The 15,702-nt window shown below is 44.5% G+C and overlaps 1 protein-coding gene across 1 annotated transcript in view; it reads right to left on the reverse strand.

Annotated features, from left to right (window-relative positions):
* Positions 1-3,375: 3,375 nt before the first annotated feature.
* LOC311057303 (roundabout homolog 2-like) overlaps positions 3,376-15,702 on the reverse strand; it is a gene marked incomplete at its 3' end in the record, with an annotated part of 108,851 nt that continues 96,524 nt past the window's right edge. The window contains exons 21-27 of the mRNA XM_084074258.1: positions 14,307-14,434; positions 13,356-13,628; positions 11,674-11,860; positions 9,640-9,897; positions 7,200-7,408; positions 5,253-5,417; positions 3,376-3,683 (exon numbers count right to left, since the gene is read on the reverse strand). Coding sequence (XP_083930384.1) covers positions 3,376-3,683; positions 5,253-5,417; positions 7,200-7,408; positions 9,640-9,897; positions 11,674-11,860; positions 13,356-13,628; positions 14,307-14,434 — 1,528 coding nt within the window. The remainder of the gene's footprint in view (positions 3,684-5,252; positions 5,418-7,199; positions 7,409-9,639; positions 9,898-11,673; positions 11,861-13,355; positions 13,629-14,306; positions 14,435-15,702) is intronic.

Consider the following 15,702-nt stretch of genomic DNA (forward strand, 5'->3'; position numbering starts at 1 on the left):
CACACACACACACACACACACACACACACACACACACACACACACACACAGACACACACAGACACAGACACAGACACAGACACACAGACACACACACACACACACACACACACACACACACACACACACACACACACACACACACACACACCCTGACATGCGCTCAGACACGCGCTCAGTCATTTCATCAACGGCGTTAAATGGTGATTGTAGATTAATAACCAGGCTACTATTATGACTCATACAGAACATTTAAATAGACAGAAGAGCTTCTCCAAAAATATCGGATTTCCTCAAAACGTCCCGCTGATGCGTTGTGAGCTTGTAGATCAGCTATTTTTGGGCAGCAAAGTGAAGGAGAAATTACAGCGCATGATGCGCGCTGAATCCGAAAGTTACATTTCAACATGTATCATTTTATTGAGTATTAATCAACTCATAATTAATACACAGAAGTAACATAGACACTTCAGAGATGAGTTATAGGTTAAAACTGAATCTCTCCAAATGCTTGGACACTAAATAAAGTAGTGCCAATTGCTTTCGTGAAAGGACATACAGGCAAGACAGATGTAATAATAAACTTTTATTTGATTTAATGATAATGCACGGTAACTTTGATGTTGGTTGGGGTAATTAATGACTATAGCAACATGTCATCCCGACCCTATTTACCAAGTTAATTCATTCAGGAAATATTAGTAGCCTATAATATTTAGAGAATACATTTTATTGACATTAAAATAAAATAAATATAGCTGCTGTCGATTCGACTCAGGGACCAAATAATAATAATATATAATATATAATAATAATAATAATAATAATAATAATAATAATAATAATAATAATAATAATAATCCTTGAATAGCCTCAATTTCTCCACCATAATATACTCAGACACATCCACAAGCAGATCTAGAAGCTCGTCTCAAAGCGCAAGACGTTGTGAGCTTATATAGAGGGGGTCCCGGCTTCATCTCTCTCTCAGGGGGTCCTTGGGCTGAAAACCCTTGTGACAGATGATAGTTTAATTGACAGATGGATAGATAGATAGATAGATATATAGATAGATAGACAGATAGATAGATAGATACGTGCGTATACGCGCGTGGAAATGAATGACAGATCTCAACCTCTGTGTCAATAATGCGCAAAATATAACATTATTAGGAGTGAAACCCTGGGCCGAGGGGGGGTCCGGGGGGGGTCCCGGTGGGTGGGGGGGGGCTGCGCCAGAAGAGCGCAGATATGGTCGATGGATCGGATGGAAATTGACGTTGCCTGGTGGCATGAAGGACTCCGCGGTCTCCGCCAGGACAGCGACTCTGGTCGCTCGTAACATAATATACCGACAGACAGACAGACAGACAGACAGACAGACAGACAGACAGACAGACAGACTGTTTCTGTCTGTCTGCCTGGAGAATAAGTGTGCTTATATTATTAAGTTCTGCAGGCACTTAAGTTGCTCTATCATATCTGTTGCAAGGTAAACTCTGCAGCCGCACCGTGTCCCCAGAGCTGAGTCCAATAGTTAGATGCGTGTAATTGCGCGCATGTAAATACATGAAATAAAATAATAAAATAAATTCATGCCTGATACCACATGAAAATATAAAATGTACGGATCATATAAACATTAAAATTATAATAATTCAAGTAAAATTCATAAAGATCTGGGCGGATGAAATCTCAAAATGCTTCGTTTATTACGCACGTGTAAATAAAGAAAGAAAATAAGGAAAAATATATATAATAAATTATAATGAATTCATGCCTGGTAGCAAATGAAAATATAAACTTTACAGATCATATAAAAAATACAATTATAAAAATACAAGTTACATTCAGAAAGATATGGCCGAATCAAATCTCAACTACTCTGGATCAAATGCGCAAAATATACAATTATTACTATCCACCCCTTGGGCGGGGGGGCGTCCCGGGGGGGGGTCCCGGGGGGGGGGTCCCGGGGGGGGGGGGGGTCACGCAGGTGGGGGGGACAGGTGGGGGGGGGGGGGCTGCGCCAGAAGAGCGCAGATAAGGTCGATGGATCGGATGGAAATTGACGTTGCCTGGTCCGTCGGTTGTTCGGTCGGTTGCGTCGCGACGCTACTGACCGTCGGTTGTTCGGTCGGTTGCGTCGCGTCGCCGTCAGTAGCGTCGCGACGCAACCGACCGAACAACCGACGGTCAGTAGCGTCGCGACGATGGCATGGCAACGTCGAGGTCGGTATCGGATCTCGCTCCTCCTGCAAGTTTGCTTACCTCACCAAACTTTCTGCCCATGTATTTTGCCAGACAGAATTGCTCAGTACCGCAGTACAGCACCCCCCTGCCCAACAGGACGTTTTGGTATTGCAGCTGAAAGTGCTTTATAAGCCTGAGAGAATTGACTTGGGATGAGTATATCTGAGTGTTGATTTAGGCTCAAACCTTTTGAAAATGGTTTGAGGGACATACACCATATGATATTAAATATCAAATATTTTTTTTAAATTCATGGTGTGTCTCCTTTAACAGTAAAAAGTGTAAAGATAATGGGTACTCTATTTGAGTCAATTTAAAGGATTTTACTGTGCAGGTTCTGTTTTTTTTTTTTACTATTTTCAAATTCTACTGGCTGCATGAATTACTGTGCTTATACAATGCAATTATTGTAGTGTCCTGGTGTTTGACGTTGGACAAAAGGACTTCACAGCATGCCTCGGGCGCAAGCCATGACATTTATTATTTATTGTTTTATTCACATGTTTTATTAAGTTGGGTTGGGGAATGTATTATGGTTTTATTATGATTAATGTCATTGTGCTTTTATGTGTTTTATCTAGCCTTTGTGTTGTATGTGTAAACCGGTTATGGGAAGTAGGGGTAGTTGTCATAAAGTCATCATGGCACTTCCTTTAAATCTTCAACCTAGGGTCATTACAGTTTTGTATGAAATACATAATCTGTTCTCTTCTGGCTGAGGTATATTCAGTTCTTCTGTTCCCCTCGCACACCAATTTCAACCTGGCATCGATTTGGGTATGTCATTATCAAAACTAGTGAAAACAGTAGATTGCAGATCTGCTATAAGTATAAAACAGGGGTTAACCGATTAAGACCGGGAACACATCTGTGTCGTTTTAGATTTCTTTGACTATTCAAAAATAGCAGATATACAAGCTCATAGCGCGCCACCGAGTGCAAATCGTTGCTTCTGGGGGTCTCTGGAACAAAATATTTTGAGATGGGGGTCCGTGGCCAAATACATATCATTTTGGGGGTCCTTGACATGAAAAAGTTTGAGAACCACTGATGTAGCAACATAGGTTTTTTTTTTTAAACTGATAGGATTTAGAAGACATTTTGCAGAATCGGCCTCGGGTCTTAACAGGTTAAATGGTTAGATAGGATCACAGGGGAGCGGGAGGAGCACTTACATTTTTCTCTCTTCTCCGTGCTGTTTGTGGGGGGATGCCCACTGTGGGCCAGGTCCGTTCCAGGCCTCTGGCGGGCGTCTCTACTCAAGGTGGCCCGGTTGCTGGACGTCGTGCCACTCCAGGAAGCCATGTGCTGCCGCTCCAGCGTCGATACAGTAACCATGCACTCTTCCGAAGGGTCAGAGTTTGCCGCTGCCCACGAGCTGTGCATCCGGGCACCCACGCTGTGCAGGGACTCCAGGGGTGACATGCGAGCTGCAGAACAGATCAAAGGGAAGAGGGGGGGGGCGCTAATTAGTACAGGGATGCAATAGAGTGGCAAAGTCTGTAGTCCAGGGTTCCCCAATACTTTTCCCCAAGGGCCAAATTATGTCTCGGGTACAAAGCCGAGGGCCAGGGACATTGTGCCCGTGCGCAAAGCGTGCGGGCGCCGAAATCGTGCACGCGAGCAAAATGTTTAGTGTTTTATTTGTTTTTTTTCTCTAATCGAGCTAATTTGACACTGTGTTATTTTAGGCCTGGGATTCTTAAATCCTGTGTTGAGGGTCACAAAAGGAAAAAAATGCACTCTGGAAACAAAAGAAGTCTGCTTGAAAAGTAATACAGATTAACAGCAGCCAGTTGTACATACTGAAAATCAAAATAAGTCCAGAATCAACAATTGACTTACAGATGTGTTTGTTGGTCTGCTTGAACAGTAATACAGATATTATTATTTTTCAAAAAAAAAAGGAGTCGTCGCGGGCCGCACAGTTGCCTCTCGCGGGCCGCAAATGGCCCGCGGGCCGCCTATTGGGGAACCCTGCTGTAGTCCCAAAACCTGTAAACAAGTTAGCCTTTTGCACTTCCTCGTTGTTTTGTCTTAAAGTCTATGGATTATTTTAATGGAATAATGTCTAGTGGTTAACAAGGGCTTAAGGGCTTTTCACGTTTAGTTCTACAAATGAAGCAAAGTTTTAGTTCATGCAGGGAACAGGGGTCATACACGCCTCAGCTGTAATTTCAATCAGCCACGCTTTTTTATACTCCAATCACAGCTCACTCTCTTGACAGGGCGGCTCCTTTAAATATGGCTTCTTCGTTCATTAGATCTCTGCTTTTCTCTCTGCTTGCTACACTTCTGCTGCTGCTTTAGCTGCCTCCTCCACCCCAGCCTCCACCTTTTGTTCAGAGTCTGGCATAGGCTCAAATACTATAGGGATTTATGTCTGCTGACTCAAGTCAATCTGTGAATGTATTGCTTTGGCCCGCTCTTGCAGAATTTAGGGAACATCCCAAGAGCGGAGCCATTAACGCCAAGTTTAACTGCACTCCATTTGTTGCAATGAATGGTTAAATCTACTTTGACGGGAGTGTTCCTGACTGAACATAAAATTCACACCTTACGTGTGAATTATGAAAGCTTTTATGTGTCTTCGAAAAATGGTTTGTTAACAAGGGGCTAAATGAAACTACATTTAATAGTTTGTGTGGGACATTACACATCATCACTCCGTACAGACAAGCATCATAGTGGCGACGTTCAAGACATGCTGCCATTAGTTTTCTACTTCTGGCGCTTACAGCAGACTTCATGAACTTGTATTTGCCTCAGAGATTGTTTTCCACAATAATCAAAAATCCAATGCAAAAATCCCATTTACTTTTGTCGAGAGAACTAGGAAGGTGCTAACTTCTGGCTTCTGACAGAAATCATCCTGGACCACTCTATAAGATGACACTCTGGTACAATGCCATTGGAGTGCACCTACTTACTGTTTTAAAAGACTGTGAGGATTATCAACTCTATGTATCGTACCATTGCTCAGTGCAACCTGGTCTTACCCTCTTTGTTTGTGTCTCTCCGTCTAGGCAGAGTTCCAACTGTGTCTGTCAGCGGTTTGAAGCCACTGTGTGGAACCCTCTTGTGACCCAAGCTCTGCGTGCCTAGTACGCCACTGTCTGCTGAACCAGAGCTACCGCCACAACCCTGCTGGGCATAGGTCTTACCTACAAAATGAGAGAGAGAGAGAGAGAGAGAGAGAGAGAGAGAGAGAGAGAGAGAGAGAGAGAGAGAGAGAGAGAGAGAGAGAGAGAGAGAGAATGAGAGAGAGAGAGAGAGAGAGAGAGAGAGAGAGAGAGAGAGAGACCGTGTGTCAGATCTAATCTGAAATGTTAACATGCAGCAGTCCCAAGCTCCAGGAGACTAGATTAAAACTATTCAATGTGGTTATTCAAATTGGACATTTTCCTAACATCTGCTAGCATGAGAGAACTATACCACCTACTACAGTATATAAAAAGATAGACAAAATACCATCTGCACAATTACTGTACAGGGGTATCTGTGCAAGCAGAACACTAGGTAAGGTATTTAATATTTATTATATAAAATACCTTACCTAGAGTCTGCTTACACAGACTATACATTTTTTATAATTTCGCATAGCTAGACGATCTCCTATGGATACGTCTGGTGACATCCAAATTCAATGAATGAGCTAAAAGTGGAAGGGAACATGCAATGGGCTTAAAATGTCTACGACAAAGTCTAGCCCTGCTAGAATGGTAACGGGTGTTGAGAGTCAATTTACAGAAGACCTCAGTCGTGATTTCAGAAGAAAGCCAGATCCCAGGACAAGAAATATGAGTTCATACAGGGAGGTCAGATTGTGAAGCACAGCGCAACTACCTTGGTGTGTGTGTTACTGTGTTTGGAGATCAGATCAGCAATAAATGGGTTATAGTATGTGGTATAGTAGTTATAGTTTAGTAAAGTTTACAGAGCATCCAATTCAATGAAAACTAAATGTGGAGGGACAAACATTCTAATTAGAATAATTATCTAAAGGACTTAAATGTGGGGCCCAGTTGCATACCCAACTTTAAATAAATGGGATAAAAACGGTCCCAAAAGGACCAACGGCATAAAAATCAATAAGGAAATTCAATTGAAGTTCACAAAAAAAATATATAAATATATCCTCAGTCTTCACAGGGACACTCCAAATAATGCCTGCAGGGCCAAACTGGGTCTGTTCCCACTTCTTATACACATTCAAAGAGAGCTTAGAAATTCTGGCTGCATCTAAATCAAGCACACCAGAACTCATTGAAATATCAAACTCTTCACTATAAACACCACTTCCCGGAATCCCATCCCCTGAGGCTATTAGTATATTACCACCATAATCCAACACCAAAGCGCAGATAAATGCACACTGAGGGCCAGGTCTAAAAATATGGACCTCCAACTGAAAACTACACAGATATTTGGAGAACTGAAATATCAATTCGGAAATGGAAAAAAAAATTAAGATAAAAAAACAGGGTTAGGGTTAGGCAATTAAATCCTTAATCACAAGTTTTTGTAATACATGTAAAATGTTATGATCGTGGACAAAAAATCTTAATTTAATTCAGCTCAATTGGTGTAGAAAACAGCGAAGCTCACAAAAAAGCTCAGCAAAGGAAAGACACCCTTATGGTTTTTAAGTCTAAATCAGAATGTCTGTTATACCTGTTGGTGACATTGATAAACATGTTGGTTGTGATCCACTATGTAGGCGTTCCAAGGTCAACCAAAGCCTGAGTGTGTGTACGGAGATTTGAAGTGGCAGTGTAGAGTATAATAATTATGCGTGTGTCTGTGGACACATAAAGGGCAGTGGTGTTCAGCAGGTTGTGAGTCTGCTTACTGACTCTCAATGAGCCACATCCAACAAGCTTCTGCTCTGCTTGGCTCATCTAATCTGTGGTTTGGATTTTGGACGTATTAAAAGTCAGACATACCTGAGCCCTCCAGGTTGTCCGTGCTGTGACCAGGGGTGTACTCAAAGCCGCACAGCTTCTTTGACACGACTGCATATTTGTCCTCCTCCTCTTCCTCGTCTTCCTCAGACAGAAGCGTGGCCCCCAGGTCAGAACCAAGTGTACTGGACATAAAGTCCATAGGAGGGATGCGGGTGGTGGTGGACAGCTTTGGACTGCCCTTAATGTGCCTGATGAAATGAACAAAACACATTGCTGAACACAAAACAACGTATCGCTCAATACCAAAAAATAAGGGGTCTAGTAACGTGGCTTCCATGTGGCCATGACATCGGTCATCTATGACTTATCTATAAGTATGACTCTAATTTGGGCCCTTTGACTTCCATTATAAAATAAAAGTTAAACTTCACTAGACCGATGCCCTTCGGACGCTTGCCTATTCAGGGCCATGCAAGTCGGGAACGATGCAAGTCAGGAGTACATGCCCAACCATTTGTGCAATACTCCTTTAACTGATGTAGTTGGTATTCTCGTTGTCTGACATGTTGGAGTCTTACCCTGCGTTTTAACAACGGGCAACTCTCGGGCGATGCCGGGCAACATCGCCCAAAATATAATGAAAGTCTATGAGAGCCGGCGATCGGGCGAAGTGGGCGGGGGGGCGATGAAAGATGGATTTTCTTTATCTTTTTGGGCGATATCGCCCGGCATCGCCCAGAGTTGCCCGCTGTTAAAACGCACCGTGAGGCGCATCTCACATTTTCTGAAAAAACGTTCTCACGTGAATCCGGTTTTGTGTGCAGCATCGGCCTATTCCCCCGCTTATGTGTCTCCCTCTTCTGCTGCACATGTCAGCAGTTCATGTGGTGTCAAGTGCCTGTCACTTCACCCGCACATATGGCATATGGCGCCATGCACATTGCAGTTTGCTTCGCGCCATCGCTTCCGTTCGCCGAGGCTTCCTTCGCCCATGACAACAACTCTCATACCTGCCTGCTCCACTGCACACGCTGTCTCTCATATTGGCGACGCGGCACAAATTTGACGCAAAGCTCCGCCAATCCGTGAAGCCGACGGTTGGGTTGGCCAATCAGGGAAGCCGGTGCCCACACCCCTCCCAAACACACAGAGATTCTGTGCGTCCTCCGCAGCAGCCCCCGCGGACAGACACATACAGATATTCCTGTTTTTGGGGTTCACAGAAACCGCACTCTGCACTGAACACCCCCGGATCATATGGGATTACACACCAAGTTTGAGACCATTCGGTCAAATGGTGCCCGAGTTACACCCAGAACAGACAGATAGATAAAATGTGTGGAGGTGCCTCATTGGCCTACTGACAGCAGGCATAACAAATCTGGCGTTGATCAGTCAGATTGTTTGCGAGATTCTCTGTGTGTGCCGTTGTGTGGAGCGTTCAGGGAATTTCTGTGTCTCCGGTGGACAGATTGAATTAATTCTTTGAAGCATCTATTTCTCTGATTACTTTCCCGTGCTGGTGTGTGTTACACTAACACAATGGGGTGGTAATTGGGCTGGTGAAAAGAGTAGAATTGCTGGATGGGCAGTGCTGTCAGCAACGTGGCTGTTATCTCCCCCACAGCTGTCCTCCATGATGGCTGACATCCCGCAGTAGACGAGACGCATGCTTAATTACCAGCTCTATTTTCTGTTGTCAGAGCGGCGTGCTAGGCTAAACCCAGTCATTACCCCGCAACACATGTCGCCATTGACATGACAAGTCTTCCGAAGGTGTAATCAATGGGGTGATGTTTTTTTTTATCACTCCCAGGGAAACGTGGACCGTACTGTAGGTTAGGGCTGACACATATAAATGCCAGCAGTATGACCCACTCCAACATTGACCATTGATATGCACCCACCCAAGCTAACAAATCAAATTATAGCTTCTTCTAATGCTGCAGAAAGCCAAAATTAGAATGATAGAATAATAAATAGTAGGCAGGTAATTTAAGTATGAAAAATACCCTATGTGGTGTGAGACATGAATGGTAACGTACAGATGCACTTATCACTGGTTCAAAATATGAATTTGACGTATTCCAGACACTCTCCAAACTTCTGCCAAACCTATGCAGTAAAGTGAACGGTTTTGAAGATAGAAACAAACATATTCTGTAGTTTACATAAAATAAATCAATTCAGATATAGCTGGCTTGATCTTGCATCACTCGGCCGCTAGTCAATGCTACCGATTATATTATGCTTTGAGCTTCATGCAATACATCTTGTCAACCAGAAGTGGTCATACCCGACCACAGGATCTAAAGTTCTCAATAGAAGAGCAGGGAGACCACCTCCAACCACCGTAGTTGCCTTAGTGATATTGTATCAAATTACTGCCATATTACAGACTGCTTAAAATAACATTTTATTCACACAAAAAAATAAGTTATGGATTGCAGCATTAACTATCCAGTATTAAGAACCTTACCATGACTGTTTGGCCACCTCATATTGGTAAGCTCTGGTCAGCTCATCCAGGTGGGCTTGCAGAATGGACTGCATTTCCTCATGATGGGCAGAGCTGAGGGAGGAGGATGGCGGTTGGCTGAAGGAGGGAGGAGCTGTTGGAGAGGAGGCCCTTCCCCTCAGGGGCGGGGTGGGACCTGGCTCCTCCTCCTCATCGTCCTCATTGTCCATACCCTGGTGGAGGTACGTCTGCACAGGGGCCCAACTGTTGCTGTTGTATCTGTGATGTGGACAGAAGAATGTCTGCCATGAGCATTACTGAATCATTAGGTTTTTTGTTTCCTGAAAAACATGCCTCCTTTCCTTTGAAAGGAAACAACTTCAGTGTATTGTAAACGGTCTGTATGCCTGGTTGTTAAACACAGTCAAAGTAAAAATGGCTTAATTACGTGAAATTATTTCTGAGAAAATGTTTGCGGCCCCATTCTCGACACGGCACTTAGCTGTCTGATTCTACAACACCCGTAATTCCCTGCAAAGGCTTGGTTCTCAAGGCTATTGCCCCTAGTGGCAGACAGTAGATTGTCTGTAGTTTTTAATGTCCCTGCGGTGATCTGTGTTAGTTTCCATTTCCTGCTTCTGCATTACAGAAAGAGTTGACGGAATTGATTATTACTCTTACCGAAGAAGACATGAAGATAAGGTTGAAAAACTGTAGCATGCCTCTAAACACTTAAAGGTTTCATGACATTCAGTTTTACAACACATTAAAAGTCTTTGTCATGGTCCTTCAAACGTGTACAAAAAGTTTTAACTGAAAATTCCACTCTAGTGAGCCATTGCAGGTGTTTTTTTCTCACATTTCTAAAGCCTTTTCAACTGCAATGAAAAAATAGATCTTTGCCTGCGGGTGTCGCTGTTGAGGGATTTTGCCTGTCAATCATCACCTCTGCTCCGCCCCTCCCCCTCCCCCCCCCCCCGGGATCAATGTGGGCGGGATCAATGGCCTATGACTTCACTATCCAAGGCCCATTCTCAGATTACTTTTCAGCCTAATTATTCAGAAAACCCCAGACCACAGAAAATCCACTGAATGTTCGAAGTTCAGGTTTTTTGGGTGTAATTGAGGTCATAAAACCCCCCAAAAAACATTTAAAAAAAAAAGAAGTGAAAATGAATGTCATATAACTTTAAACCCTATTTGATTTCCCCAGGGCTTTACATTAGCCCCCTCCTGTTTTCGGTCTACACTAAATTAGCCGATCTACAAGCTCACAACACAGCTTGTAAATCTGCTATTTTCGCATAATGTTCACCCCCAGAATAGTGATGCTAGGTTTCATGTGGTTAAGTTCCATCCGTCTTAGCTGTGTTTTATGTATGCCCCAGCGGTCACTAGTCCTGGCAAGAATCACACAACCGAGTAATAGCATGTGCAGAGGAGCGAGATGAGAAGAGCTCCCTAATCAGTGTGAGAACTGCTCCCAGTAAAACCTCCTCATCAGTCGCTCTGCTGGAAGACAAACACATACACACACACACGCATGCGCGCACACGCACGCACGCAAAGATGACTACCCATGCATGTACATAAACACGCAGGAGGGAGCCACGGTCCATGTCCAGCACATGACCTCATCAATAAATCAAATCAAATCTAATAAAAACATACATGAAAATCATTTAAGCATCATTTACCCCCCCCCCCCCCACACACACACACACACACACACACACACACACACACACACACACACACACACACTCACTCACTCACTCACTCACTGTAACGTACAGAGCCATGCTTGTTATTACCAATTAAGGGGAATTTCAGTGCTTCAGTGGATGGACAAAGTTCCCTGGTCGGACGTGACAAGCTCCATGTGTTCTCTGTTAGTGCTTTCCTATCCGAGTGGCATCTAGTGACCTCCCTGCACAGGCGCGCTTCTGAGATTCATGTGATCCATGTGTGTTTGCGTGTTTTGTGTTCCCTGCGTGTGTGTGTGTGTGCGCGTGCCTCCAGGAGAGCCAGTGATGAGACGTGAATGCATCTTACCCTCCTCCGCGGCTCTCTGTGGGGTAGCGGTCAAGGTCAACCTCGGTGCCAGGCAGTGGGTGCATCGGTGGGGGAGGCAAGGGGTGCATGGGTGGGGGAGGCAGGGGCATATTAGCCCAACATGTCCCATTGGATTTAGAGGCCTTTGCACTGCCCTTCACCTTCTTTTTCTTCGCAGCCTTTCCACCTGAGGGAAAGTAGTGAGTGGGTCAAGTTTGCTTGTGTACTAGGGCTACAACTGATTATTTTCTTAGCAATTAGTCTATTGATTACTTTTTTTATTATAAAATCAAAAATTATATATAAATAATCAAGAAGAACTTCTTCAACGAATCGTCAAGAAAAAGTTTGAATAGATTTGTTTACTAAATCGATTAATCTGATATATCATTTAATCCTTTTTTTATGCTTACAGTGTAAAATCAATCAATAGTGAAAATAGCTCACAACGCGTTGCATCATAACATGTTGTGAGCTTGTAGATGTGCTATTTTCACTATTTAGAAAAATAAAATTAAAGACAAAAAAAGTGCTTTTCCCCCTCCAAAATGTATTGCCTTTATTAAAGTTGATCAACGTATTTTTAGATTACATTTAATTAACTGTTGCACCCCTAGTGTGCGCTGCAAAATCATTTGGGTACATTTTTCACACTCTCATTTAAATAAACTCAGGATTTTGCAGTGTAGTCACACAATGTGGAAAGATTCCCTGTACAGTCCCCTGCGCTGACTGCTTTTAATGAGCCAGTGCACAGTACACTGTATTCATTTGGAGTGATATACAGTACATATGCGCACGCACACACACACACACACACACACACACACACACACACACACACACACACACACACACACACACACACACACACACACACACACACACACACACACACACACACACAGCTCTGCCTTGAAAGCTATCTTATCTATTGCCTGACATGTCACCTTCTGTCTCCCACCTAGCTCTCATTATTTCCTCCTTCCGTGTGCTTAAAATTGTATTTCCAGTGTTGACATTTTCTTAAAGAGGCATTGGAAACCCGAGGCTCGCTCCTACGGGCTGCTAGCACACACTTCCTCTTCCGCGCAATCCCTTATCTCTTAGCTAAGGCTGGCATTTGGTAGAGCACACAGCCCACAGCGTGCAGCTAGCTACACAGACAACGTGATGCCGGCGTCTGTCAGACCTATATTGTATATACATGACTTACAAAACAAAAGGAATCTCTGCCCGGGCTAATCAAGTTCATCCTAAGTCATTTGTGGTAATGCTCTGACATTTCTGGGCTAGGGCAGCTTCCACAGCTGAGGGGGGAATCCGTGACGAAGACTGAGGAGTAATTAAGAACAATGATCTCAATGTCAGTTTTCACCCGATCATGAAAATATGATCCTTATTCCCTTCATCCTTTCATGATTTCACGAAAAGGGAAAACCTCTACCTGTTATCTTCCTAGCTTGTTTGACATTCATCTGTATCCTTCTGTTGGCCTGTCAACCAATCATACAATCCATTCAATCCCATGAAAACACCTACGGTACATGTACAGTAGACATTAACCCCCCCACAGACACACACACACTCTCTCTCTCTCACACTGACACACACAAGCAGAACGATACGGACACAGACACTGGGCTCCATCCTGCACACTCCTATCTGATTTTGCGTCCTACCGCTGCAAGGCCGCCGGTCGGTCAGCGAGTAGCCGAGGTTGGCCATCTCCTGCTGGGCTTGCAGGGAGGCTTTCCAGCGGGGGTCTGGCCTGTCCACAGCCAACTCGTGGAAGCTGTTGGACTGGAGGATCTGCGTTGTGGCATAGGGAGTGGGCTGGGCGCCTCGCCCCGGGCTGCCGTACCCCGCCTTGCCCATGAAGTCGATGCTGCTATAGATGGCACCATCAGACAGCATGGTGCCCGTCTTTTCAACCGCTCCAGAGGGCAGGACATCTAGGAGATTGGGGAGGGGGGGGCGACAGAGCAAGGAGGGAGAGGCAAGTGATAAGTGGACATGAGGCTAATGATCTTTAAGGTCATTAGGACTCCCTGCTACCCTGGCACAATGTATTAGTGAAATGGCTCTCAGATGGATTTGATATAAATGAAAGTGATTATCCAGCAAAATAATTAGCAGCTAACATGTGACATGCTGTGGGAGTCCAGCGTAGCGCTCAGATACATACAGGGACACCTGCATAGGGCTAACCTTTAGCTCTACCGACAAGCACAAAGTCAGCCTGAAGGTTAGGGCAGCTCAATGGGGTTTCCAAAGAGCTTCAAGAACACACACAGACAGCACTCCGTTTCATGCACCAATCAATACTCACAAAAGGTGAAATCCCAGACAATAACAACAAAAGAACACTTCCCTTTTGACTTTAGATTTATGACACGGAGATGTGTGTGTGTGTGTGTGTGTGTGTGTGTGTGTGTGTGTGTGTGTGTGTGTGTGTGTGTGTGTGTGTGTGTGTGTGTGGGGGGCTGTGTGGCTGTGTGTGAGTGGATGTGATGTGATGACCCCCCCTCAGAGGGATAAACAACAAATTCACCGCCCCTGTTCTCCCTCCCCCTGGCCTGGCTTTGTTTGTCCAACGGTCAAACTCTCCATACATTCTCAACGTTCCTTACCTCCACGGCCAAAGTTACTGCCGCCCTTTGGACTCCCCAAGCCCCCATTGGCCGGGAGGCTGGTAGAGGGCCAGGAGTCAGCCAACCAGGGGAATCCGGGGTCACCCGCTTTCAGCAGACCAGGGCGACTGGGGAGAGGATGCATTTAGTGATAATGGGGGAGAGAGAGAGAGAGAGGGGGGGAGGGGGTTAAGGAAAGAAAGAGAGAGGGAAGTAGAGACATAGAAAAAGCGTCACACATATAGCCAGTGCACCCGCGCTATTACTCTCTCTTTCTCTGGCCGCATCAACGACAAATTGGTGTGGAAACCTCATTCAGCATATCTGCTCCACTGGAGCAGCCCAGAGCACAGGCAACAATAAACAAGCACACACAGAGACATGAAGTGGCAAGTCTATAAATCAGACTTCCACCACCCTGAAGAGTCTACTAGCCCTAACTCTCCCTGGAGAGACACGCCAGGCCTAAATACACACTAAATCTGCTCTTCAGCCCCCGCACACTACAGGAATTTACATTTTAAATTGAGAATCATGGACACCCTCTGGCAGATCAGCTACCTTGGTGTACTGTCTCCATAGCAACGGCAAAGGAGAAGCCGATTAAGTGGTTTAGGGAAGCTACAACATAACATTTTTCTCAGTACAATAGTCAGGGGGGGAAAAAGGAGGGAAAAAAGGAAGGTGGAAAAAGGCCCTGCCCTTGTGTACGGAAATTCTGGGCCAGGATTCAGTAGAAAATAATGCCAATGTGTGACCACATCATGGTACTAGTTAGCTACTAAAATGATAAAAGAGTCACATGCCTTGTGCGCCTTGTTTGCATTTGTCTAATTAATATGGTGGTAGACAAATTAATTTTCCAGTGGGGCCAAGCCCATCAAGTGCCAAGGGAATTATGCACATCTGACTTGTGATGGCTCAAAGGTGTTTAAACAATTATGTGAATAATTTCCTTTGCAAAGTCATACGGGCATGTTCCCGCGTATATACATAGATTTGCATAATATTTGCTTAAATGTACACTGACCGACAACATGACAAAGTGACACGTTTGTGTTTACACACGTGTGCAAAAGCTCACTCCCACACACACACACACACACACACACACACACACACACACACACACACACACACACACACACACACACACACACACACACACACACACACACACACACACACACATGCAGACACACATCGCACACTCACACAATGGCTCCAGCAACACACATCTTTATTTTTAGATTTTATTGTGCTTCATTTGTTTTGGCTGAGGGCTGATGTGCTTGGTGTAAAAGCGAGGGAGAGAGAGCGAGAGCAAGAGAGAGAGAGAGAGACACACACACACACACACACAGAGAGAGAGAGAGAGACAGAGAGACAGAGAGAG

The sequence above is a fragment of the Gymnoscopelus microlampas genome, assembly GCF_963454915.1.
Source record: "Gymnoscopelus microlampas genome assembly, chromosome: 12".
Lineage (NCBI taxonomy): Eukaryota > Metazoa > Chordata > Actinopteri > Myctophiformes > Myctophidae > Gymnoscopelus > Gymnoscopelus microlampas.